Genomic DNA, 27,200 nt, shown 5'->3' with positions numbered 1-27,200 from the left:
AAAATTAATTTATTATTAAGTTCTTTAATTTAGTTAACTAACATCAATAATTGAAAAAAGTTAATGGAGGAATTAAGCCGTTGACAAAAACAAAAAAGGAAACCATGACGTTCGATTTTCAAATAGAATAGACTAAAATGTGACTTACAGCGTATATGGGGACTTCAGAGTAATTTGCTCTTAATTTTCATACTAAAAAATCAATTATCCAGTGCTTGCTCTACATGTTAAATATACTGCACCTTAATGATTATCCATCCAACTTTTTGAACAAGTCGCTTCGCCTCATCCAGTAGGCAAGGGTTGATCTGCGCTTAAACACAACTTCCACGTGTCATACATGTATGGTTAAATCCACCAGTGGGTGAAATGAATGCATACCAGTGAATAATTACTCCACCTTACTTTTATTTTTATATTCCAGTGGGATTCTATTCATTTTTTTTATTTCCATTCACAATGACATGTATACTTTTTGTTTCTGTTTTAAGTACACACAATTTTTTTTAAAAATACCTATAAAAAAATTTATTTTGTATTTTATAAACTTCTAAAAATAAAAAAAAAATCCAAATGACTTGGGTAGAGAGTTATTGAGGGATTTTTGTATATTTAAAGAAACACTCACTTTGTTCTCATTCCCAACCCTCTCTTTGTTGAACCCAAACAAACCAAAAAAAAAACCAATCTTTTATTTTCTTTTTGATTAGAAAGACAAAGAGAAGAATAATATGGAAGCATCAAAGTCTAGGTTTCAAAGGATTTGTGTGTTTTGTGGTAGCAGTACTGGCAAAAAACCTAGTTATCAAGAAGCTGCTGTTCAGTTAGGCAAAGAATTGGTATACTTTTCTTTATTTTTTTAGTTTCTTTTTCATTCACTTTCAAGAAACAAAATCAAGAAAAAAATGTGTTGCAGGAACCAATCCCGATTTTTTTTTTAAAAAACAAACCATATTCAGTTCTTGTTTGCTTGTGTTCTTCTTTTGGCCTTTTCTGTTTCTGGGTATTATTTAAAAATGAATTTAAATGGTCATTATTTATTTCTGGGTGCAATTTAATCAACTGTCTTTATCATTTTATTGTTGAAATCTCCATTTTTGATCAGAAAGTTTTTGTTTTATGTCAGAAACTTTGCATCTCAGTTTAAAAAGCTATGTAACTTTTTGTTTTTGATTCTGAATAAATATTTTGGAGGAGATGAAGGTAGTCGCTAGAAACAAGGTCTGAACGTGGGCTTATGATTGTAAAGAGTTGAAAAATGTTAATAATAAATAAATAAATATACATATATTTCTTAAAGAAGGTTTAGGGTTTATGTTTGGCATGAGAGGAGGCTGCTTGCTAGCTGTAACCTGCCTGTCAGTTGAGCAGACTTCTTGCATGATCCTTTTTTTTTTACAGTTTTAATCCATTTTTTAAAAACATTAATTTCTTGGTTTTTAATTAGTTAAAACAAAATTTCTTCCTACCAAAAGAAAAAAAAATTATTGTTTACTCTAAGGGAACCAAACGTGCTACCTTGATATTATGAGTCTTCAAATGTGCATATTTCACTCACACCAAGCTTTATTATTAATATTATAATTACTGTTTTGCTGTGTTATTTGTGTTGGGGTGTGGTGAGGGTGATGATTGGAGAAGGTGACACGTGTTAATGTTTTTGAATGAAGGTGGAGAGAAGGATTGATTTGGTGTATGGAGGTGGGAGCGTGGGATTGATGGGTCTTGTTTCTCAGGCAGTTCATGATGGTGGGCGCCATGTTCTAGGGTTAGTCTCTCTTTTCTTGGAATCTCAACTTATTTTTATTCATTATAACAATTTATTTTTGTATGAGTTGTGTAGTAGGATTATGAATTATTTATTAATTGCATGACATTTATTATAATTCATTCTAATAATCAATCAACAAAAAGTATTTAGTTTATTATTGATTGGTTAATTGTTGGATGTCACACGTTTAAGTACAACGAGCGGTAGCTCAAATTATATATACGCTAGATAAACATTATAATGAAATGTAGCTCAAGTGGTATTTCTTATTGCAAAATTATAATTGCTCATAATTTTGCTAAACCATGCAAGTTTTTTTTTGTTTCTCCATTTACTATGAAGTGGACTTTTCAATTTCTTATACCCTTGGTGGCCCTTTTAGAAAAAATGGAAATTCTGCAATTTTCTTTCTTTCTTTTGGTTCATTTGAAACAAAAAGGTTCTATCTTTATGTAATGAGAGACTGAAATTCTGTGTTTTCATACAGTCTTTTTCTTGAAACTAGTTTCTTGATGTTCCTTGAGGATAACAATGTTCTTGATCAATTGGATAAAGTGAAAATCTTTTTTGTTTCTTGCAGTGTCAGACTAATACCATGTGTTGTTTACTTAAGCTTGGAATTAAAAGATAATGAAAAGTTAGCTAGAAAGTATGTACACTTTAAGGTAGTGATTATAGTCACCTTTCTTTAAAAAGGAGTTTTAGGACTATTATCATCAATAGTGGATCTATGATTAAAAAGACATTGTTACCCTTTTGAAATCTTGATGTTCTAGACCAGATTGAAGGACCTAGTAGTAAATGATTTTGATTTATGTTCATTGTTTGTTTTTATGTTTTGCAGGGTAATCCCAAGAACACTTATGCCTAGAGAGGTAAGTTTGGTCTTTGGTACACATGCAATTTGATTCCTTCTTTAGATGTTTTGTTATTATTTGTAATATGCTAAGTTAAAATTGAAGCTTTTTCATATCTTCATTTATTTTGCAAATATCATACATTTATTATACGGTTTATAATCTTACGCAGTGAACCAAGTTCATGATAGAAAAATAGGCCATTTAATTGTTTAATTACTTTCTACTGCCTCTTTCATTATTGCTGTGTTGGATTGAGACAAGGTTACAGAATGTATCAATTTAATATCCTTTGTTAGGAAACATGGTTTATTATTTAATTACTTTTTTGGAACTAGATTAGGAATTTGTTTATGGTAGAGAAATAAGATATTAATTAACAAAAGTTGATATGGTTGCAGATAATTGGTCAAACTGTTGGGGAAGTTAGAGCTGTCTCTGATATGCATCAAAGAAAAGCTGAGATGGCACGTCAAGCCGATGCCTTCATTGCCCTTCCTGGTAAGATTTTCATATTAAATTGCCTCTTAGATTTGATCCTGCACATCAGGAATTTAAAGAAGCTTTTTAATATTAATCAATAAAACTGTAACTAGTTAGCGTACATAATTGTAATTTCATTTATTGATAACAGGAGGCTATGGTACACTCGAAGAATTACTAGAAGTCATTACATGGGCTCAGCTTGGAATCCATCGGAAACCTGTAAGAAATTAATCTCTTACATGTTACATACACATGATGTCGTGTTTTATAGTCTGAAACTCCAAATCAGTGTTCTAAAAATCGAATCTGTTTATCGTTCATACAATTTAATCAACTGTTGAACCGTTTGAATAAAAATAGATACTCATAATTTTATATATATGTATACAAACAAAAGACTCTTAGAACAATGAATTATATAATTGGACCTTGTAAATGAGATTTTGTAGTTTAAAATGGAAAATAAATAAATTATAATCAAATTTATGAAAATCAACCAGTTTTTACGGCTCAACGCATGTTTAGTTAGTTTACCGATTCCTATAGTTTTTTTTTTTCAGTTCAAACCGGTCGAATTACATGTTTTGTTGTAATATGAACCTAGCTGGTAGGCTTTCGATTTGCAGTTGAACTGGTCGGTCCGATACGTTTGTTAAACACGGCTCTATATAATAAACTTATTAGTTCACATGATAAATAAATATTTAAAGCTGGTCTCCAAGCTTTCTGTAGCTTGATGGGACATGTTTGATATGTCGTGTTTCTTGAGTACACGTCTCTTGTTATTAGCCTTCCGTTCAATTCGTAAGAAGCTAATTTGTTTTCTTTGGTCAATTAAGTATAGTATAATTTTATCAAAAGTTGATAAATAATGAAGGAATCAAATCATGTGGGCACTCTATGGATATCACATGGAAAGATAGATTAATTAAGATATAGTTTTGCAATGATGATTATGAATCATGACTTTGGATTATTAATTGATTTATGAGATAATCTCCGTTTGAATGGGAGAAAGGGTATTAATTTGGTCAAAAGAAGGTGCTTGTGTATGTTAGGTGTTACACCATATTAATAATTAAACATTGTCTCATTCTTATGCAAATAAATAACTATTAAAAAACATGCAGGTGGGACTGTTGAATGTGGATGGCTTCTATAATTCATTGTTGTCTTTCATTGATAAGGCCGTTGATGAAGGCTTTATATCTCCTATTGCACGTCGCATTATCATTTCTGCACCAACTGCTGAACAACTAGTCAGACAACTTGAGGTACAATTTGGTTCTATTTTAATCTTATAAATTTGCCAGAATTAGATTCATCTTAAGTTAGACTTGTTTGAGCACGGGTTTCATTTTCGGGCTCCTTAGTTGCCATTATACTGTTGAGTACTGTCCCGTCCGGCTTGAACTTGACTTGGACACTTAGTTTTTATTTTAAGTTCGGTCCGGGTCTGAGGCCGTGCTCCTATTAAGTCCATTTTTAACAGGCGGGCTTGAACTCTTTATTTTTTAAAAATAATTGCATATAGTCCTGAAACATCCTGACCGAACGAGTATAAATCCAATTCATGAACTGCACCTGGATGATGAGTTTTAGATTTAGGAAATTACAATCTTTACTTTTTGTTTCTACAGAAACATTTTTTTAGTTTTTCTTTACATAAATGTTGCTTTTTTAAAAATCTAATGCAAAGCTCTCAAAAAGTTGTAGGAGCTGTCCGCAGCTACTAAAAAGTATATTTTTGTAAAATAAAAAAATTCAGAAAAGCTTATTTTTGTAAAAGCTTATTTGTGAACCCTTAAGATTTACATTTAAGAGAGTCAGGTCGGATTGGATCAGTTCCGAAATCAGACAAGCTCGGTCCATGGTCAAGTATAGTTGCCATCGTTTGTAGAAAGAAGTGGTGCCCCACTAAGTACTAACAATTGAAAATGATTGATCTCTCTGATTAGATTAATTTTGAGATTCTTATGAAAATGATCATATGATGACTTAGAGTATCATCTCTAATCTTTCTGTATTTCTTTATTTGTTTCCGGCAGGAATACGTACCGGAATACGACGAAATAACGTCGAAGCTGGTATGGGAAGAAGTTGGTAGACTAAATTATGTGGCCGGACCAGGAGTTGCTACATTGTAGAATGCGGAGGTAATCCAATATATAAATATAATGAAGAACAATGATCCTATTTTGAACCTCTTTTTGGCCGTCCCAGTATATAGAAAATGTTAACATCTGGAGCAGAAGAAGTTTTTGTTTGGGGTTGGGATTTTGTTTTGGTTCAATGCTCTAAATTAAGCACAATTGTCCCAGTTTATGTTTTCAGATGTATAGATATTGTGGAGAACAGAAAAATGTGTCATTTCTCCATTTTTTGTCTGAACTGGGAAGGAAAAGGAAATCTAATCAAGCTTTTATTATTATATTTTTATATACATAATTTGTGTTGTTCACCCTATGCAAAGAAGACTATAGTTGTATATTTGTTTTAGCTTTTAATTTGTAGCCACTAAATGTCGGAGTTCGAAATTGTAAATTGTCATTGTGCAAAATTGAATTGAAATCGATTTATCAGACGGAGTAGATATATTCGTATTGGTTTAGTGTAAAATTATAAAAAAAAGTTTTTGAGTTTAATTTGATTTAATGATATAACATTTCAGTTGATTTTTAGGTACATATTGAATTAAACAAATTTAACAAACTCCAAGAATTAATTATTAATTGATATGATTTGAAATGCTTTACAGTCTTATAAAATCAGCTGTGTTAGGTTTGATAGAACAATTCATTATTATTTTCTTTCTTTATGTGTTATTTTATTGTGAAAAATTCTACAGTCAATCACTTATTATCCATATCCAAATTGGCCGACAGCATGTGACCATCTGAGTTTCATGATTGGTGTTGGGTGGTTGCCAATGTTTTTTTATTCTTTTATCCTCTTAGATGAAGCTTGTTTACCGTTATAAAAGTTTGCATTTGCCTTCATACTGATAGACATTGATGGTATGTTAAAAAAAATAGAAATTGATACCTAAATTAATTCAAGCTCCGATTCAGAATATTAATAGTACTATAATTTTTCATGAGTTCAAGCTGAGCCTTTACATGTGAGCCACATGATATTATGTGGTTATAAACTTTTATTTGTATTTGAATCACATGAGATGCGCCTAAAATTATGAAATTTCTTGCTTATTTTCCAAATTCATACTAATTTTAGAAATTTTAAAATATACATATATTATATAAATATAGTCTGAATATCTGATTTAGATAAATCTAACTTAGGATTGTTGACAGATCAAACCATACTACTGTCATTAAATTCAATTAAAATGCTTGTCAATTTATTTGTTACAAGAAGGGATTGAAGTAAGAAAATATTAATTATTTGAGAAAATAAGGAACACATAAGTCATTTTGATTAATGAATCAACTCATTCACAAAAACAAGATGCAAGTCCTGTCCAATGCATTATTCCAGAAATTGTTTCCAAAACTCAAGCGTCTAACAAATGTTACATGAAAATCGGAAAAAAAAATGTTTACAACTCTCTACCTGAAGACGATACGAAATCGGGGTTTCAAAGGTAACCCCTATATTGCTGAGAAGTACTCTTTGCTCCCCTTTGGGTCTGGCTTCATGGACTTCTCCCCCGGCTTCCACCCGGCAGGGCAAACTTCATCCGGGTTTTCCTGAACGTACTGCAATGCCTGATGCAACCATAGTACAAAAGAACGAAACAGATTAAATCAATCAACATAGACTAGGTATCACTTCCATAAATCTATATGGAGAATTCTATAATTGGGAAGCATTATTACCTGAAGGGTTCTCAGAGTCTCATCAACACTACGCCCGATTGCAAGATTGTTAATGGTGGAGTGTTGGATAACTCCTTCCTTGTCAATAATGAAAAGTCCTCTCAAAGCAATTCCCTAGCATTAGAAACTATATGTCATTACAAGACAAAGGTATGAAAACACATGAACTGAATTTTTTTCTTACTTCAAAAACCGCTCCTAACTTAAAAAATGAACTTTTTTTATAGTTTCAAACAGAACCAAATTTGTCTGTTCAGTTCAGTTTTTGCACACCCATAAGTGTAAGCACCACAGAGAACAAACTTGGTGAATCGTCACTTAGCTTCACATGCGCAGTGACATTTTTTTCTGTCCCAATAAGGCTAGGGGTGTTCACATTTGGTTTATGTGGGATATTGTCAAAATTACACTTAAAATACCATCTCATCCAAAGTTCATAACCCACATAAACTATATTTGAACACTTATAAATAAAGCTATAATCATAGGAAAGACAGTGAATGCATGAAAATTGATTGTGCGAATGTGTTGCCAGTGTTCATAAAGTAGTCAGGAGATCTGACTATTAAATTTGAGCTGGAAATAAAACCGATAGGAAACAAAAACCTTATGCTATTTCAGGATGAGTTTTGACAACATAAGCATGTCATATACCTGATCAGGAATCAACACCCCAAATGATTTTGAAATCGATTTGGTGACATCAGATATCAGAGGGTAGTTCAAATCTCCAAGACCGCCTGACTTTCTATCAGTTTGAACCCATGCAAGGTGGGAGAACTACAGAAAGAATAGCATAACAGAATCAGGATTAATATGAAAATTCAACATTGAGCACAAAATTAACATTATCATAATTTGTGAAATAAAGATGGATACATTTTGCTACTAATTTCTACAGCAAAATGACTAAACATTACATACAAATTACAATTGATAAAAATCTAAGACATTCGTCATTGACCTTGCTAATCCATTTTATAATAAAATTGAACATAAAAGCTTTTAGCCTTTCAAAGCCAAATCAATGAAGTTAGTACCAAAACAATATTTAAATCTTCCATGCAAAAAAGATAATTTCTTAGTTTATTCTTCTGTCAAATGGAACAGACAAACTGAAACCAAAACTTTTGAAATTAAAATTGACATCTTTACTCTTTCAACAAGAAAAAAAAGTGAAAAAGGTACTTAAGCTAAGCCTAAGGTGAAGATAATGAGAGAGATGAAAAAAAACATTCCATCTTCATCGGCTGCAATGCTCATACAAATACACTCGTGGGGCGTGCATAAACATTTAATCGTCGAGAACTATACTATAAACAAAGAGGTTAAGGGTTTAATCTTTGCAAGATAGAACATAAATCTCCACAAGACTATTCAATTCCCTCTGTAGCCACACAGATTATATTCTAAAGACAATTCTCAGTAAGAGAGAATACAGAGACACACAGAAATAGCAGTACATTACATAAAATCAAAACAAAACTGCAAAGAAAGACATTAGCCTTTTCAAATTGATGAGAGACTTACCACACTGTCTACTGAAACACCCAACACTTCAGTGTTTATCTTGTCAAACTCATGATGGCGGTCGCTGAAAGCAGTAATCTCTGCTCATAAAAAAACAGTTCAAGATCCGTAAGAACAATAATAAGCATCAATTTCTATCGGAAAAAAACCGAACTTATGATGTTAAATTTAATGTGGAAAACACACCTGTAGGGCAAACAAATGTGAAGTCCAACGGATAGAAAAAGAGAATCACATATTTCTTCCCAATATAATCGGAAAGCTTAACCTATAACAACAACAACAACAACAAATAACATTATAAACAGAATTAAACCTCGAAACGGGCAATTCACAGCATAACATTACGGTAATAAAAGTTACCTTAATAAATTCCTGGTCGAAAACGGCCTCTGCCTCGAAATCAGGTGCTTTGTTTCCAACAAGAGGAAGTTCGCTCTACAAAAAGAAAAGAAGCTACATTACATAATTCCATTACAAACAGCAAATAGTAGAGTTCTAATTGAATCAATTAATGGTTAAAAAATCAGCAAATACTTCTTACAGTAGCTTTAACAACAAAGCTTCTTCTGGAATGAGAGGTTCGATTGAGAGAAATGGAGCGAGGGGAGCGAGACTGGAGGGGCTTGCGGTGGCCGAAGAAGGAAGATGGGAGAGTTAGGGTTTGAGAGATGGGGCCGGGGGTTAATTTGGAAGTGGCTGCAATTGAAGAGATAAGAGCTGTCGTTGAAGCAGCAGAACAAGCCATTTTGTTGCAGAACCAAACCGATTGATTTGTGAGAGAGTTAGTGTCTCAGTGGCTACTATAGCACTGCCACTTACAAAGTCTAAGGTGGAGAAGCGATGGTGAGGGGAAGTGTGAAGATAAAATACACTTAAATATCATATGCTGCTAGCTGTAGCTGGATAATTGACACTCAAATAATTTTTTGTTTATTAAGAAATAATTATATTAAAATTTTGATGTTAAAACTATTAAAAAAAATTCCATCAAATTTATTACTTTAATGGTGATGTTAGTTGATTTTTGTCAATTATTTTTTACAACAATTACTATAATTTTTATATTTTTTTAATATATGGTCCATGAGATTTTCTGAACAGGTCTCAACTATCAGACGTCACGTTTAAACCTTCCACGTTCAAACTAATTCCCGTTCGAGTAATATAGGTCACTTGCGGGAGGTAGACTCTGACTCTAAATTTTAAAAGATTGCATACATAATCACGGTTTAAACCCGCGACTTCTCTAAATCAGGAGAGCACTTATCTGCGCATTGGGATTTTATCTTTATTTTTTTAAATATAAAAAAAATCATAAATATTTACTAAATTGATAATTATATATTTTAATTAAACTGAAAAGTTAGTAATACTAAATTAGTTTAATAATAATAATATATTTTCAAATAATAACAATTATTATTATAAACATGTATTAATAAAATAAAAATTATAAATAAATAAATTTTTTTAGTTTATAAATTTTTATAAAAATAAATAAATTTATATATAAAATTAAATATTATTTGTAAAAATTAAGTTTTGTGACTATCAGCTACTAGAGTTAACTCACGGATCGATAGTGGTGAATTTGATCAAATAAAGAGAAAATGTCTTTTTAATTAGTTTAATCTAAATTTAAATCATTTTTAATAATTTATTTTTGTTGATTAATTTAATTTTCACATCAGTTACCTATACATTTTAATTTTCAAAAGTTATTTAATTCATTTGTAAATTTAAATATTAATTATTGATGTATGTAAATTAAAGAGATAAAATTGGTATTTCTTTTATCGAATATTGAACTTCATTAAATGAAAAAAGATATATATATAAAAAGGAAATAACTCCTCAACACTAATGAGTAAACTATTACAAGGTAAAATGATGAGAACAGCAAAGCAGTCATCCACAAGAGCTTTTTTAGCCACCGAATGGACCCAATTAAAATTTAATTTTCGAAAATCGAAAAATTAGATCAAAAATATCAATTAAGACTACTCCAGTATTTTTGACAACGATGTCTGAAATCAACAACTCCTCCATTGTTATTGCAGTCCTAGTGCATCCACCGCCAAGGACCATCGTGGCTATGCCACAATTTAAATGGGAGATTTGGAAGGTCTAAACATGAGTTATTTATTTGGGCCCATACCCAGCCCATTGTATAACCAATTGTGGTATTATCCAGTTTCACATTCCACTGGTTCACCATCTTCAAATCATAATCTTCCCTTACCCTTATCCTAACCCACCCCAAAACAAACATCACCATTCCCTCTGTTTATTTTCTTTTTCAAAAAATAAAAATCAATTCACATCATCTTCTTCCTCACAATCACACAAACCATGTAAAAACAATGCAAAAAAAACTCCATTGCTTCTCTCACCACAAATTCTCATTCCCTTACACTAAACCAGCCCACACTTTCCCTTATCCTCACCATGATTTTCCCTCACTTTCTTGCTCCACAGCTCTCCATTTTCCCTCCCTTTCCTCCAAAACAAACACTATTATCCTCCCTCACAACATCAAAACCCCCAATTCACCGCCGCCCCCACCTCCGCCACCTCAAATCCACCCTCCACCGCCGAAACCCAACGACGATTTCCAACATAAAATGCTCTACCTAGACTCGATAGGAATCGACGTCTTCTCATCACCCGACCGCCACCGTCAGATTATCTTCTCCGCTTCCCTCACAGACATTCAATCAACCGTTGATTTACTCTCCTCCATGAACTTCACATCCCTCGACTTTCGCAGAATCGTCTCCATCTGCCCCGAGATTCTCGCTTCCAGCGCCGCCTCAATCCTCCCGGTCTTCACCTTCCTTCTCCGGGAAGCTGGCGTCAACGGCTCCGATTTAAGGAGAGTGATCAACCGACGGCCGAGATTGCTACTCTCCAGCGTAAAACAAAGGCTGCGTCCCACCCTATACTTCATCCAGAGTATCGGAATAGAAGAGGTAAATAAACACACGTATTTACTGTCGTGTAGTGTGGAGGATAAATTAATTCCGAGAATTCAATACTTTGAAAAAATAGGGTTTGAATATAAAGAAGCTGTGTCTATGTTTAGGAGGTTTCCGCCCCTGTTCAATTACAGTGTGAATGATAATTTTGAGCCGAAACTGAACTATTTTGTAGTCGAAATGGGGCGGGATTTGAAGGAATTAAGAGAGTTTCCGCAGTATTTTTCGTTTAGTTTAGAGAATAGGATTAAGCCGAGACACCAGTGTTGTGTTGAGAGAGGTCTGTATTTTCCTCTACGTGGTTTGTTGAAGACTACTGACGATCAATTTTATAGTCGATTGGATGTTTGTTGTAATTCGTCAATGCCTTCGAGTAATTCGCCTTTGTTTTGTATAAATAGTTGTGATTCTGATGATTATTCTTCTAATACAAGCTGAATTCTTGTTAATTTTCTTTTTTGTTTATGTTTTATTTGATTGTGAATGTGTTTGTTTAAATGCTCCTGCGAAGTGTAATGTCCGGTGCAGAGGATTCGGATGGATTGGCTTTCGTGTTAAGCGTTATGTTATTAGGTGTTTGTATAAATGCTCGTGTGAAACCTTTGCTATTGCAAATCTATTGCAAATGTCTATAGTTTTTGTTGCAGCCAAGTCGAAATGGATTACTCGATTTTCTGTTCAATTTGGAGTATCAAGGAGTTTCTATCATTTGCCAAGGCCGAAGGTACAAAAAGACCCCTGAACTTTTCAAGAAAGTACAAGACAACCCTTTTATTTTTTTCTGACTCAAATCGACCCCTCAATTTTTTTTTCGAACAAAAAACCCCCTCTGTTCCAAAATCTCCGTTAAATAATGACGTGGCATATAAAGGAAAAAGTTTAAAAACATTTTTAATGTTTAAAAGACTTACCAAATTTATACTTATAATTTTTTTAAACATTTCACCATCTTTTTTTTAAAAAAATATCTATAATTAAATAAAATTATAAGTTAAAACCACTTAAAACTCAATTAAACCAATCGAAACCTAATTAAACACTTCGAAACACAATTAAAACAAATAGAAATCTAATTAAATACATTGAAACTTAATTAAACACTTCAAAACACAATTAAAACAAGTAAAAATCTAATTAAACACATCGAAGTCCATTTAAACCAAATAGAAATCTAATTAGATACGTCAAAACTTAATCGGAATTCAACTAATTTTTTTAAAATCTTACCGGAAAAAATCAAGTTTTTTTTTAATTTTTTTCAATCCTTTTTGAGAGGATGAACAATGTTCATCCTCAAAAGAGGATGGACGAACTGTTCATCCTCTTTTGAGGATGAGCAAGCTCATCCTCGAAAGAGGATGAGCAAGTTCTGCTCATCCTCGCTCATCCTCTTTTGAGGATGAACAGTTGTTCATCCTCTTTGAGAGGACGAACAATGTTCATCCTCTCAAAGAGGACGAACACTGTTCATCCTTTCAAAAAGGATTAAGAAAAAAAATTGAATGGGACGGTTGCGGCGGGTTGCGGCGGTGGATTCGGTACTCGGAGGCGATTTTAAAATTAATTCGTTTTTTTCAATTGAGTTTCATTAGTGTTTTATTACAATTAATTAGAATGAAAATTAATTAGGTTTTTTTAGAGGTTTTTAAGTGAAGAAGAGGGTGAGAATGATTAAAAAGGTTCATTAGTATAAATTTGGTAAGTCTTTTAAACATTAAGAATGTTTTTAAACTTTTTCCTTTATGTGCCACGTCATCATTTAACGGAGATTTTGGACGGAGGGGGTTTTTTGTTCGAAAAAAAAATTGAGGGGTCGATTTGAGCCAGAAAAAAGTAAAGAGTTGTCTTGTACTTTCTTGAAAAGTTCAGAGTTTTTTTTGTACCTTCGGCCTTTTGCTAACCTTGTCACTGGAATAGAACGTATATGAGTTTGAAATTGGTTCGCATAAGGAGCGTTGGCCCTGCAATTAGGGCTGGTCTCTTATTTTTGGAGTGTGGAGAGAAAAAGCAGGAAGACCGGTGATAAGTTTTAGCAATTTAACCGGCTTAAGAGCATCTCCAATGAATTTTTTAAATTTATCAAACTTTTTAAATTTATCAAACTTCTTAAATTAAAGAGTTTGACAATAAAAAAAGAAGTCAAATAGAGTAGAGAGTGAAAATGACTCTCCACATGTAAAGAGCCATTTTTACTTTCTACTTCATTTTTCTATAGAATTTTAAATTTCAAAAAACAAGTTGGTTATTTTTAGAGTAAATTACTATGAAGTCCCTCATATTTGACATAATTCACACTTTACTCCCTCCTGTTCGAAAACTAAACTATGTGGCCCCTCACTTTTGCTTTTGTCAATATTTTCATTTTTGGTGTTAGTCAACGAAGTCAAAGGACTGGGTAAATTAATTATCAAACCTGAGGAACGAAATCGTTGATAAAAATAAAAGTGAGGTGAAATCGTTGAGAAAAATAAAAGTGGAGGACCATATAGTTTGATTGACTTCGTTTACTAACATTCAAAATGGACGGAAGGACTAAATCGTTGATAAAAACAAAATTGAAGGGCTATATAGTTCAATTTTTAAACAAGAAGGATTAAACTGTGAATTATGTCAAATGTGAGGGGTGTTATAGTAATTTGTTTTTATTTTTACATTAAAATATTATATTTTTTATTTTTAATAAAAATATTGAATAAAGAAATAATAAATAATAATAATAAATTCATTTTATTAACATTTGATATTTTTATTATTATTTATGAAAATAAAATAAAATAAAAAGTAATATTAAAAAGTCAATTAAATTAATATTTGATATTTTTATTATTATTCATAAAAATAAAATACAAAAAAAAATTAATACTAAAGAGTCCACTGAAGTAAATTTAAAATATCACCTCCTAACCAGCTCCTTTCTCTCCAACATTTTTTCTAACCCTAACAAACAACCAGCGCCGCTCATGTCTTGGGGATGTGATTTTTGCTAATTTTTTTGCCAAAATTATCTCCCTACCCTCTATTTTCTCTACATTTACTCTAAATAAATGGTATTTTTGCCATCTATTATCTATTATTATAATAATTTTTACCATATTGATTTCTACCCTTTATGGGTTTTCTTCCTCTTTTCATAGTGAGCTATGTAAGATTTACTACTCCGGTGTTTCGCGCTACAAGATTGCTTGGTTGTTCTTCGTCTAGAAATCGGCCAGAACGAGTGTTTCGTTGAAGTTCGGAATTTCTAACATCTCCTTGGAAGATTAGTTTACAAATTAATTTTTATAGTTTAAATGATATTTCTTTAGATTTGTTATAGGTTTAAGGTTTTTATTATTTTGGTTGTAATTTTATATTTGTAAATTGCCCACATTAGTTAGGTTTATTTTTAGATCTAGTTTTTGTGGAGTTGATTTTGAGTGACACAATTGTTGTCGAGTAATCCTAATATTCTGTAATTTCTGACCCGTTTATTGCGGTTAGAATTGAGACTCTTGTAGTCGAATTTTCATCTATGAATGAAATCATATTTTTGGCAAAAAAATAAAAAAATAAAATATTACTCTCCATCTTTAAAATGCTTTCTATTTTATTAAATATGCTTTTTATTCGAAAGAGTATTGTTGTAAATGTTCTAACATGGATGAAATATCTTTGGTTGATTGGGAAAACTGAAAAGTAAAAGTAACACAACATTTCACTTGTAGCCGAAAAAAGAAGCAAAAATAGTGTCTATATGAGACAATTATTTCAAAGTTTGACCATTCAAAAATGCCATATTTTTTTTAAAGAAAAAGAAAAATTATGGTCTAAACTTTCAAAGTTTTGAATTTTAATATATATTTTTTATTTTTCAGTTTCAACTATAGCTATTTGTTGATACTTTAATGAAAAAAAATTCAATATACATTTCATATTTAGAATATTTAATGATAAACGGATAAATTAGAATGATATGATAATATGAAGAGTATATTTAAACTTTTTCCACCTTAATTTGAACTAATGGCTATAATTGAAATTAAAAAATAAAAATTTGGCTAAATTTGAAAATTTTGAAAGTTCAGGAACCAGATAAATAAAAAATATAAAGTTAAAAATCTTTAAGTCAATCTAATTTTATTTTACATTACTTGACAGTTGCAAGGAAGATGGTGTCGCAAGAGGAAGATAATTATAGTTTTGATAATGAAAATCCGTTGACTTCTTCTGTTTCCTTTTATAAAGAATTGGATTGTAATAGTGTTTTATTTTTTTACTATAAAATATTCTTTTTTTAATTATAAGGGATGAGGTATAGACCTAAAACATTACAAAAATACAAATCATAAGATTTCTTAATGATCGTGAACCAACTAAGAAATCAAGCTTCCATGATGGGTTTATACCCTGACTATTACCAGCATAATGGTTAGTATTATGAGGTTCAGATTTAGCGGTATTGATTTCCATATTTTCTATATTGTCTTCATCAAAACTGATATTAATTTTTCTAGTATTTAGAGTATTTGGATGATTAAAACCATGTGAATAATATAATGTCCGCTAGGGACCTAGGGTCCAAAGAAGTTCGGGCTTGAATGACTTTAAATTTAAAATTCACATGATGTGTTGAGCTTTTAGACCTTGTCAGTGGACCTTACTGGGTTCAATTTTATATGACAAAGTTAAAATTCTCATTAACTACACGAGTCATATGACTTCTATAAAAACCTTGATTAGCATGTTTCTTTCCATTCTCTATCACCGTCAAATTAAGAGAATTATTTCCATCATCATTTTCAACCAAAACATTATCTTTTAATATTTGAAATCGTGATCCCATAATATTCGACCTCCTAACAGAAAAGGAATTATCCTCATCACTAAATTTCGACTTTTTTTATCGACTATCATGCAAGGGGCGTAATTAGGATTTTCCATGTTGTTCTTCTTCACTGCCTATAATGGAGTTTACCTTGCATTACTAGCTGCATCGTCAACTGCACTATGATGTTCAATAATAATATTATCAGGAACGAATCTTTAACATGGCAAAATTTATCATAATGGAAATAAATGCGGGGGAGGTACTCATACTCTATCCGCTTGTCACGACCCGATATCTCGAGTCGAGACCGACTTCAGGAAATGAGAATGTTAGTTTTGAAACCCGTAGCAAGCTTAGAAACCTCTTTAAATTTTTCGTGTTTTGAAATAACAAAAAGGTTTTCACTTCTTTTCAAAATCACTTTAAAAATCTTTATGAAAACGTTATCACAAAATTGTGATTGTATTTTTAAAAACTAGAGCGTTAATATAAATCTCATATAGCACTTAAATATTGTTTACTTTCTTAAAATTAATTATTAAAATTAAAACATCAAAATAAAACCGCCATGAACTATTAAAATTAAAACATCAAAATACAAATTAATTATTAAAATTAAAAATTTTAAGTTGAACCAGTTTATTTTGTCGAACCATGAACTCTTTGTGAAACCGGTTTGATATTCAGTCCGATTTTAAAAATATGGTTTAAAAGCACTCTTCATGCTGGACCACTTAAATACTGTTTACTTTTTTTTAGTTTTTATTTATAAAATATCGTATTTGAAAAAACACCTGAAACACTAAAAAGACATCAAAATAAAACCGCTAGAGTCCGATGATCGCTCGTAAAATTAGGCTGAAAATTTACTTGTCAACGGTGGTTAAACATACAGTCAATAAATAGTCAACAATGGTCATCACATGCTCAATACGTGATGTGCTCGCTATTGACCACTACACTGTTGACTTTATTATACTATAAGGGTTTTATAAGTAGTTTTAGGTGTATTTAAAATGTTTTTTTATTGTGTATTTGGCTTTGTCGACTATTATGTAAGTATTAGTTAAATGTATTTCAATTGTTTCTTTCTATATTTTTGATGTTTATCTCAACGTTTTTCGGTGTATTGTCGGCATACTGATACCAAAAAATAAACTAAACCTAGATTAAATCGGTTTAACTTTAGTTTACTTTTGGTTATTTCGATTCGATATTTTTATAGATATGTTTTCTGATACTCCGGAAAATTAAATTTCCGGACTAGTATCTTATAAAATTCTATTTGTAGATAATTTTTTTACAATTTCATTTATCATTCTTTTTTTTAGTTGCATTACTAACGTTAAATACAAACTGTGAAATACACAATTATGGAAAATGATAATCACATCTCATGATCTTATTGATTTGTTAGGTATCTCTGTTTTTTCTGAAATAATTTGTTAGGTATCTTTAAACAAGGGCGCTTATGCTATGATAAACAGATGATTCATTTGATTTATATTTTTTTTATAGTTTATTTGTGTACCCTTATTGTCATAAAATGTTTCAGTTAAGCCCTCGAAAAGCCTTAACCATCTAACATCATTTTTTTTTGTTTTGGTATCAACAGTATTAAATGAAATTATTATTTTTTTCAGTGCGTAGTGAATTTTAATTTAATGTTTTTATTGTTACTTTTTTTCAATTATAAAAAGTAATTATTTTGAATTCAAGTTTTGAAATTGAAAATTAGATCTAGACGCCCCAACAATATAAATTAAATTAATCTCACTTAATTTTTTTTCTTCATGAAATTTGTTTATCTTTATTTTTTCACATAAATTTATTTTATCTTTCTTTACGAAAAGGATTAGGTTATTTCAACAATAAACGCATGCAACCAATTGCAATCACTTTACCCATTAACATTTTAAAAAAGATCATGATAGATTTCATTTTTAATTTGTTAATCTTACGGCACATATTCTTAAATAATAAATATTTAATAAAAAATAAATATATTTTAATTGAGAGTTCAAAAGATCTGAATTATAATAAACAATCATATATATAATATTTTAAATTTATTAAATGAATTACGTACAATTTTATGCGTGTAAACTCAAGTCCATGTCAGATCAAAATAAATACATTTCAACTTTCAAAAATGATTTAGTTGTTGATTTAATAAAAAAAATTATATACAAGAAATAATCTTCAATTTTATAAAGATTTTTTTTCAGACAATTCATATTATAAATTAAAGGGTTAATTCCAATAAAATACTAAACATTTACGAATTTTGTTAGTTATAACTAAATTTTTCAAAATCGGCTAGCTTAACTTACTTTGAAATATTTGAAGCCTTTTTTTAGTCTTTCGGCATTTGTGAATCAAACCGAAAAAATTGCCATTTGTGAATAGGCTAAACTAACCGATTTTGAATGATATGAGATATTTGAAATTTTTTCTAGCAAAATCACTCAAAATCGTCTAGTATAGCCAGTTCACAAATTAAACATATTAATGTTTTTTCATTATTTTTATTAGTAAAATTATAATTTTTTAGCACAAAATTTAAATTGTTTATGCTATCAAAATCAAGAGATCACATTGGTTAATCATGAAGTTAAAGTGATAAATATGAACTTTGAAAAATGTTAGGTGTGTGTATTTTACTCTAATTTCTACTAATAAACTGACTAAATTATTTGAAAAGATATAATAAATATACGGATTGGAATTCCCTCAAGTTCAAAATGAACTTGAAGGGTCATGTTCACAGTTTACACCGTTTGTTATAAAATGAACGGTGTAGATAAAAAAGGTATAATTTTAATCAAATAAATCTACACCGTTTATTCTATAACAAACGGTGTAGATTGTGAACATGACCTCTCAAATTTATTTTGAAATTGAAAGAATCCCAATCCAAAATCTTTTTATTTGTCTCCGAAAAGGACCATATGGAGCGAAATAAAAAGTATTAGGGGTAGAAAATGCAATTATAAAAAATGAATTTTGTCTTGGTATTCTTTCTATTATTCTTCCCTCCACATTTATCCCAAACTAAAATTTCCATCTTTCCCTCGTTTTCTGCTCTTCACCACTTTCCCCTCAAACCCCCCACTTTCTCTCTCTAAAAACCCTCAGTTTCTCTCTCTACTCCACTCCACAGATCTCCATTCCCTCCGATTTCCCATCTCCGACCACTCTTTTACTTTCAACCATCATGCCCGGCGGCTCTCAAGCTTCCGCCCGTCCTCCGCCGACCGCCGCGGCGTCAGCATCATCATCATCGTCTACTCCTCCTTCTCATAATCCACCGCCTGCGGTGCCGATCCTTCCTCCGCTGAGACGACACCTTGCTTTTGCAACAATGAAACCGCCGTTTGTTCCTCCAAATGATTATCACCGCTTCACTCCGGCGTCAAGTAGTGGTAATAATTATAATAGTAACGGAATCGCCGATCGTGAAGCGGAAGGGATTGTTGTTAGGTCTCCTGTGAGTTGATTTTTTGTAAATGTGTTTTAATTGATTACTGTAATTGTACCTAATTGAATTTTTTAGTTATTTTAATGCTGTTTGTTTTTCTGCTTATGGTCTGTTTGGATGTCTAATTAATTTGTTAATCGAACTGTGATTAGTGACACTTATTTGATTAAATAACTTGCTGAATTATTGTGCAATGTAGCTAGTTAGATCTTGAAATTGCTAGAACTGAATTATCTCGACCCGAGTTTGCAAGTATTCCATTAAGTCAATTCTTGTTCCAGCTTAGGCATTAATTGAAACTGGACTATGCTTGGACACGGACACGGAGAAACAGTGTTATGTTAAGGTTTCCTATGTAAAAAAATGAAGTTTCATGTCCGAAATGGGACACGTTGATTGGATGAAGTTTCTGTGCTACCTAGTAATAACGCAACATGCTGCTACAAGTTCTTAGTTTGTTCTTTGTAGATAGTTGCATAGTCTTATTTACTTGTTGCTGTAGTTTTAACTTAAATTTTTTGATATACTATTTTGTGTGTTTCTCAGCCATTATTAAAAAGAAAGAATGGCTCCGATGAGAATGGTTTCGAGTCTAGCAGTGCTATATGCAATGATGTATCAAATAGCCCATTTCGAACACCTGTTTCTGCAAAAGGGGGAAGGGCGTACAATAGATCAAAGGCTTCTAAGGGCCATAGATCAGGGCCTCAGACACCTGTGTCAAACCTTGGTCAGAACTCTATTCTCCTGTCCTTTTGCACATGTTATTATTTGACATTCAATTCAATTGAATTGTAGATTTCAGTTTTTCTACAACCCTTGTAAAGTATTTGTTCACTTGCTAAGTTGCTACGGTGTATTTATTATGCTTAGCGCCATTAACATGTGAGTTTTTGCGAACTTGCAGATTGTCCGTCTCCTCTTACAGCAGCAGGCAATTGCCGTTATGATAGTTCTTTAGGTAATGTCGAGAATATTAGCATTTTTTTTGGCTTGTACTTATATTTTTCCTGCTCATTTTGCATCTATTAAAAGCTTGTCATTCATAAATGTGCCCAAATTTTCAGGTCTTTTAACAAAGAAGTTTGTCAACTTGATTAAACATGCTGAAGACGGTATTCTCGATCTAAACAAGGCTGCCGAAACTTTGGAGGTGTTCATTTTTTCTCGATTGGATGCTAGCCTTTTTTTAAAGCGTCCATACTGCTTGTAAGAGCTTTTCATTGAAACAGGTGCAGAAGAGACGAATATATGACATAACGAATGTCCTGGAAGGAATTGGTCTCATTGAGAAGACGCTCAAGAACCGGATACGTTGGAAGTAATCTTAAACCCATTAACATTTCAAAATCTCTATGTATTCTTCATTTTAATTGTATTTTATTGAGTATGTGTACTACATGTGAACTTAATGGGTAATTGGCTGAATGGTTTATCAGGGGAGTTGATGCTTCAAGGCCAGGGGAGCCAGATGGTGACGCCTCTTCGTTACAGGTGCATGGAAGCAGATAATGCTTTATTGATGGCCTTATTTATTGATCTATTCTCGCATTTACTTTATTGCTAGTCTTTTTATTGATTTATTCTCTTTACTCAGCCTTTGTGTTTCCAAAATCATCTTAATTTTTGCTTATTACAATTTTTCTCAATGCTGGATTGTTACCTAAATCATTCTCCCTGATGAAATGGAAATTGATGTTCTGTTGCTTACAGGAAGAAATTGAAAAGCTTACCATGGAAGAGCGCAGGCTAGATGATCAAACAAGGTTACAAAGATTGTTTCCTTCTTTTATGTTCCACTTTTCAACCCAACATTTAGTCTTGACACTCTCCAACCTTTGCAGAGAAATGCAGGAAAGATTGAGAGACTTGAGTGAAGATGAAAACAGTCAAAAGTAAAAATTCTCCATCCAAGCGCAACACTCGTAGATTAATCTCAGCTAATGTTCATGTTTTATATATTAATACCTTTCTACATTTTCCAACAATTTCAGGTGGCTTTTTGTGACTGAAGAAGATATTAAGACCCTGCCTTGTTTTCAGGTCAGTTTGCTTCATCATTATAATCATCTTATTTTGACTCTTGTCTGATAAAACGTTTGCTTATTTCGCCCATATTTAAAATTGTATTCGTTTTGCAGAATCAAACCCTAATAGCAATTAAAGCCCCCCATGGCACTACACTTGAAGTCCCAGATCCTGATGAAGTAAGACGAGTAGAAATTGTTAAAAAGAGAGGCATTTATTACTTTATTCTATTTAGTGCTCTTAATGCTTGAGATCACTTGCCTTTTGAAACCAGGCCGTTGACTATCCGCAGAGGAGATACAGGATAATACTTAGAAGTTCAATGGGTCCCATTGATGTTTACCTAGTGAGGTGAGACTGCCTTTTATGTGGCACCGATGTATTCACTTATGTGTACTTTTATCTCCACTACCTTTTGCAACCTAGTGAAATACCTTTTTTTTCCGGTGGATTCTTTGGGCTTATATATAATGGAATGCCTTTTGTTTTCTTTCCATTTCTGCTATATTTTTCTAGTCAATTTGAGGAGAATTTTGAGGAGGCCAATGGTGAGGCGTCCACTAGTGTCCCACGCGCTCCTACTTCTCGCTCAAATGAAATCCCAGCAAAAGAGATGATGATCAATGAGAATAGACTTCAGAAGAGAGTTGAACCTCAGATGCAACAAGTTCACAGTCCATTCTTTGATCTGGATGCTTCACAAGAGCTGGCTGGGGGAATGATGAAGATTGTTCCTTCTGATGTTGATGTAAGTGTGCTTATGCCGAGTTTTCTATTTTGCAATTGATCTCTTTTTTTCCTGCAAAGAGATTTGATATCACTTGTTTATGAATAATATTAATTGCTAAAGTCTTGCATATGAAACCCTTTGTTTCATGCTCAGTCATTCTTATCATCATGTCTATGACTGCATTTCCGCTATAATTCACATTAGAATTATATCTTAGTAAATTATCATTTTTTTGTTCTTTGCATTTGAATTTGTAAGTGAAACATAACTCTTCCAAATTGCCTTTGGTTGCCAGCTGACAAAACAGAAGTACAAATAGTCCACGATCTCATTCCATAACAGTTCTAAATGGATTTGAATTGACCATCTTAAGACATTTCTTATTCACATGTATCAATTCTTTCAAATTGTTGAAGTACACGTTATCTTTGCAGAATGATGCAGATTATTGGCTTCTTTCAGATGCTGACGTTAGCATTACAGACATGTGGAGGACGGATTGTATCCTGCTTGAATATTTTGCTCTTTCATCACCTCTACTCTTCTCTTTCTCCGTTTAAGTATGTAATCCTTGACCCATATGTAGCAAATGTTGAATGGAATGATGTGAATATGCTCCGGGATGACTTTGGAATATCTGACGTGCAAACTCCCAGGGCACAAACCCCATCATCAGGAATAGCTGATGTGGCATCCGTTCAAAACTCTACCAGGTAAATTTTGATATCTCTAGGTAAACTAAATCAAAGAAACTCGTTTCTCTTCAAATGCGAATCCTTGGCTGCCCATTATCTATTACACAAGTGCCAATTGGTAGCCTGTGAGTGGAAACGAGAGACTCGTTTCGAAGAAGCTGGCAGATCGTAAAGGGTGAATCGAGTCATGAACAGTAACATCACAACTATTTTTTTACCATTACGGTCCATCTGGAAATAAATTAAGGAAAAATATTGAAAATAGGGAATGGCAGGATTAGTGGATTAGGGTTATGATAGTGGAACCATTACACAATTGAATATACATGCTGTCCATTATAATCATGTATGTTTTAGCTTTGTGTTGCATAATTGGTTCTATATGGAGTGAAGGCAACAAAAACTCTAATCTTGCAGCAAGAATAGTTCTTCGGGGAAAAAATATTGGGGGCAGCAATAGCCTTCCCTCCAGAATTGATTTAATTGTATCTTTTAGTTATTTTTATTGACTTCATTTGTAAACAGTGCATACGCCGTTATAGCAATAGGATCATGTTATTTTCTTGAATGAATTGCCTCCCTTAAAATTTCTGTGAAACATAGCATTTCATGTTATTGTTTAGTTTCATTTTAAAATTGATAATCGACTGAACCTTTGGCTAATCCGCTGCTTATTCTTATTTTGTTAAATCTTGTCACGAAACATATATATGATGTTGGAGATTATTTTCTCCATGCGCTTTGTATTTCAAAGGAAAGCATTCTAACTTAGTACTATTATAGGATTTTGGAACTGTTTAGTTTTTGAGGGTTCATTACTAAAAGTCGCTAAAGTAATAAAGTTCCCCCTAACTGATAAAAAATCAAAAGAATTTTATTTTAATCTGGTCCTAGAAAGTATCAGAGTTCTGAACTTCAGTTCTTTTATATTCCAAGTTCTACCTGTATTAGGGAGTCTTTTGGTTTGATGTGCTTTGGCATATAAATTAAAAACAACTCATAAGTGATTTGTTTTTGTTCTATTTTTCATGACCAGAACAAAATTAGCTTTGGAGGTGGCTAGATCAGATGAGTACAAAATTTTCAAATTCTGTCGAATTATATTGTGGAGGTGGATTTGGGGTGGTTGATTCACGTTTGATAAGTCATTCTCATTACATGGACCCTTGTTTGAGTTTTTAGATGCATAAACTTATCCACTCCTAAAGAATGCTTTATTGATGCCTTTAGCTTTCTTTTGCCACCTTTATTTTCTGATTTCACATCCAGTTAACAAATTATAGTTTTTTTAGTGTATATTTGTTTTATTTTATTTTAGGCTCTAATGTTTTGCTGAGGTCAAACAAGAATCAATAAAAAGAAGGTTCAATAAGAATTCAATAATATATAACTTTTTTGACCTTTTCTATTTATGATTTAATCTTTTAGTTTCTTCAATTGCAATTTAATTTTAATAAGTACATTTCATTTGAAGCCAACTATTCAATTAAATGCATTTTTTTAAATGCATATCAAATGTTGAATGGAATGATATTGAAATTATTCTACAATTGATAAGATTAAAAAAATTGGCTATAAAAATTTTGACGCCAAACTAATTTTTTAAATATGTTTAAAATTTAAAATTTTATTTTTTAAATTCAAATCTTTGCATCTTTTATCAATTCTAAATTTTCATATTAATTCATTTTAAAAGTTAGATAATATTTTAAAATTTGGTTGTAACGGACAAGGAACATAAAAGTTTGGGATAACTATAAAACTATCATAAAAAATAATTTTATTTACAAAAATATGTACTTAGTTAAAAAGATTTAATTTTACCTAATAATTAATTTTTTTTACATAATTAAGTACTTTTTTACTATAAAAAATATACTTTTGATACATATTTGATATATTATCAAAACATATTTGATACATCACGTAAAAAGTGAAAACTTATTTTGTATTTTTTGTAAACTTTTTGAAAAGTATGTATTTTTTTGGATTTGTTTATAATTTTCCCTAAAAGTTTGGACTTAAACAAATGTGACTCAAAGTTTTGGAATAATTATATTTTTTTTAAATTATATATAATTTTAAAATTTTAAAAAATTTGTTCTAATTAATAAAAAATATAAATTGAACTTATAAGTAATGAGGTCAAATAATAATGAAAAAGTTAGATATTTTAGGGTGATAGCCTAAAAAGAAGACTATAGGCAACAATAAAAATAGGGTTAATTTTTAAAAAAATCACGAATTTTACACGAAGTTTCATTTTAATCATGACCTTTAAAAGTTGTCATTTAAAGGCACGAACTTTCAGTTTGTTTCAAATCTATCACCAAAGTAAAATTTGGTGTATTTTATCCGACTAAAAATTCTTAATCCTACATAATCCAAATAAAAGGTAATAAGATTTAATGTCGATTTATAATTTGCGTCTTTTATTATTGGTTTAATGAAAAATTTAGTCAACAAAAATACACTTAAATGATAGATTTGAAACAAACTGAAAGTTCGTTGCTTTAAATGATAATTTTTAAAGATCGTGATTAAAATGAAATTTTATGTAAAGTTCGTGATTTTTTATAGAATTAACCCATAAAAATATGCATAAAATTCCTATTATAAAAAGAAGTGCATAAAATTTTAGGCACATTACAAAACAAAACCTATGTGACAAATGGGAGAGTCCCTTTGACTAGCAAATTGAATATGACAATGTAAAATGAAATAAGAATAGGTCTAGGCCACTTAGCTTGACCTTTTTTTTATTCATTAATCTGAAGGAAAGTGATAGAGTTTCATTACAATTTAAATAGCAAACAAAATGCTTACCATTTGGTGGAAATTCAGTTTCCACTTTCAGCCCTTTTAATTGTTATTTTTCCTCCCTAATCTCTTGGAAGCTACCTTCCTGTGATACTTTAGAAAATAGTGAAAAATTCAAACTTAATATCAGGTGTTTATAAATTGTACTTTATAAATTTTCCTTTATTCTTTTAATCAGTTTTAATTAAATAACTATATTTGAATCTGAAAATCAACGTCTTGATGATGGCTCTTCCTAATAAATTCTTTTTTGTTATCTATTCCCCCTGATAAGAGATTTATTAGGTATGATAGGACAAATAAAATTATTGCAGAAACCCAATCATGTGTATGTATATAATTGTAAAGGAGAACAAGAATATGCCTTCGTATAGGTTCTTAAATATTATAAGAATACATAATTTTCATTTTTTATTCTATCTCTATAATTTTTTTTTCAAAAATAGATTATTTAGATAATAACAAAACAAATTTTAACTTTTTGATGATTTAGTCCCAATATTCAAAACGTAACAAAACAAATTCTAATCTTTTCCATTTTTGCATTTTGTAGCCCAATTTATTTTCCGGCAATTTTGTCATTTTTTTGGGCTACAGATAGCAAAAACGCGAAAGATTAGGATTCAATCTAATATACGTTTCTAATATGGCAGTTACGTATACAAATATTCCGAAAAAATCGGGCTATAAAATCAAGAAAATGAAAATGTTAGGACATTTTTGGTAATGTTTTGGAGTTTGAGATTAAATTGTCAAAAAGGTCAAACATTAGGATTTGAAGGAAAGTGATAATGTTTTGAAATTTGAGATCAATTTTTGGAGAAATTCTTATATAGACTCAGTCTACCACGTCATCCGTGGACTAAACCAATCATATGATAATACCTCATTAAAATAAGGGTATTTTTGTAATTTTGTTCATTATTTGCATACACTTTTGAATAATGATATTATAAGAATACTCTCATTTTAATAAAAATATTATGATATGATTGACTTAGTTCACGGATGACGTGGTGGACTAAGTCTATCTAATAATTTCTTCAATTTTTGTTGTTCTACATAAAAAGATCAACTCATAATTAATTGCTATATACACAAACTATAAAGCCATAGTTGATACTAGTAAATAAAAAAACGACAGTAATTACTGTTTTCTTAATTTATATGTAAAC

The 27,200-nt window shown here is 31.2% G+C and overlaps 4 protein-coding genes across 5 annotated transcripts; 3 read left to right on the top strand and 1 right to left on the bottom strand.

The window, feature by feature from the left end:
• Positions 1-606: 606 nt before the first annotated feature.
• LOC126676156 (cytokinin riboside 5'-monophosphate phosphoribohydrolase LOG7) lies at positions 607-5,553 on the top strand. Of its 2 annotated transcripts, none has more exons than XM_050370303.2 (7): positions 607-839; positions 1,671-1,768; positions 2,616-2,646; positions 3,030-3,129; positions 3,263-3,333; positions 4,245-4,388; positions 5,163-5,553. In XM_050370303.2, exons 1-7 carry the CDS (start codon positions 732-734, stop codon positions 5,259-5,261), a joined length of 651 nt encoding a protein of 216 aa, XP_050226260.1. In that variant the 5' UTR covers positions 607-731; the 3' UTR covers positions 5,262-5,553. The 2 variants fall into 2 exon arrangements, with proteins under 2 accessions (XP_050226260.1, XP_050226261.1); XM_050370304.2 differs by lacking the exon at positions 607-839 and adding an exon at positions 1,122-1,221.
• Positions 5,554-6,568: 1,015 nt separating this feature from the next.
• Positions 6,569-9,340, bottom strand: LOC126678088 (2-Cys peroxiredoxin BAS1, chloroplastic). Its single transcript, XM_050372960.1, has 7 exons — positions 9,028-9,340; positions 8,847-8,921; positions 8,670-8,751; positions 8,484-8,563; positions 7,608-7,733; positions 6,954-7,067; positions 6,569-6,842 (listed from the first exon to the last, which is right to left on the bottom strand). The coding sequence occupies exons 1-7, from the start codon at positions 9,229-9,231 to the stop codon at positions 6,726-6,728; spliced, it is 798 nt and encodes a 265-aa protein (XP_050228917.1). The 5' UTR covers positions 9,232-9,340; the 3' UTR covers positions 6,569-6,725.
• Positions 9,341-10,713: 1,373 nt separating this feature from the next.
• LOC126679534 (transcription termination factor MTEF1, chloroplastic) lies at positions 10,714-11,913 on the top strand. The gene has a single exon (XM_050374582.2). The coding sequence runs from the start codon at positions 10,850-10,852 to the stop codon at positions 11,900-11,902; it is 1,053 nt and encodes a 350-aa protein (XP_050230539.1). The 5' UTR covers positions 10,714-10,849; the 3' UTR covers positions 11,903-11,913.
• A 7,392-nt stretch (positions 11,914-19,305) lies between these two features.
• Positions 19,306-24,613, top strand: LOC126678992 (transcription factor E2FA). The gene is made up of 15 exons (XM_050373931.2): positions 19,306-19,761; positions 20,299-20,482; positions 20,660-20,713; positions 20,820-20,905; positions 20,985-21,073; positions 21,192-21,246; positions 21,466-21,518; positions 21,597-21,647; positions 21,747-21,795; positions 21,894-21,959; positions 22,055-22,131; positions 22,297-22,528; positions 22,945-23,011; positions 23,097-23,223; positions 24,242-24,613. Exons 1-15 carry the CDS (start codon positions 19,489-19,491, stop codon positions 24,333-24,335), a joined length of 1,557 nt encoding a protein of 518 aa, XP_050229888.1. The 5' UTR covers positions 19,306-19,488; the 3' UTR covers positions 24,336-24,613.
• The last annotated feature ends 2,587 nt before the right edge of the window (positions 24,614-27,200 follow it).

This window comes from Mercurialis annua, linkage group LG4, assembly GCF_937616625.2.
Source record: "Mercurialis annua linkage group LG4, ddMerAnnu1.2, whole genome shotgun sequence".
NCBI lineage: Eukaryota > Viridiplantae > Streptophyta > Magnoliopsida > Malpighiales > Euphorbiaceae > Mercurialis > Mercurialis annua.
This window is presented reverse-complemented; position numbering and strand designations above follow the sequence as displayed.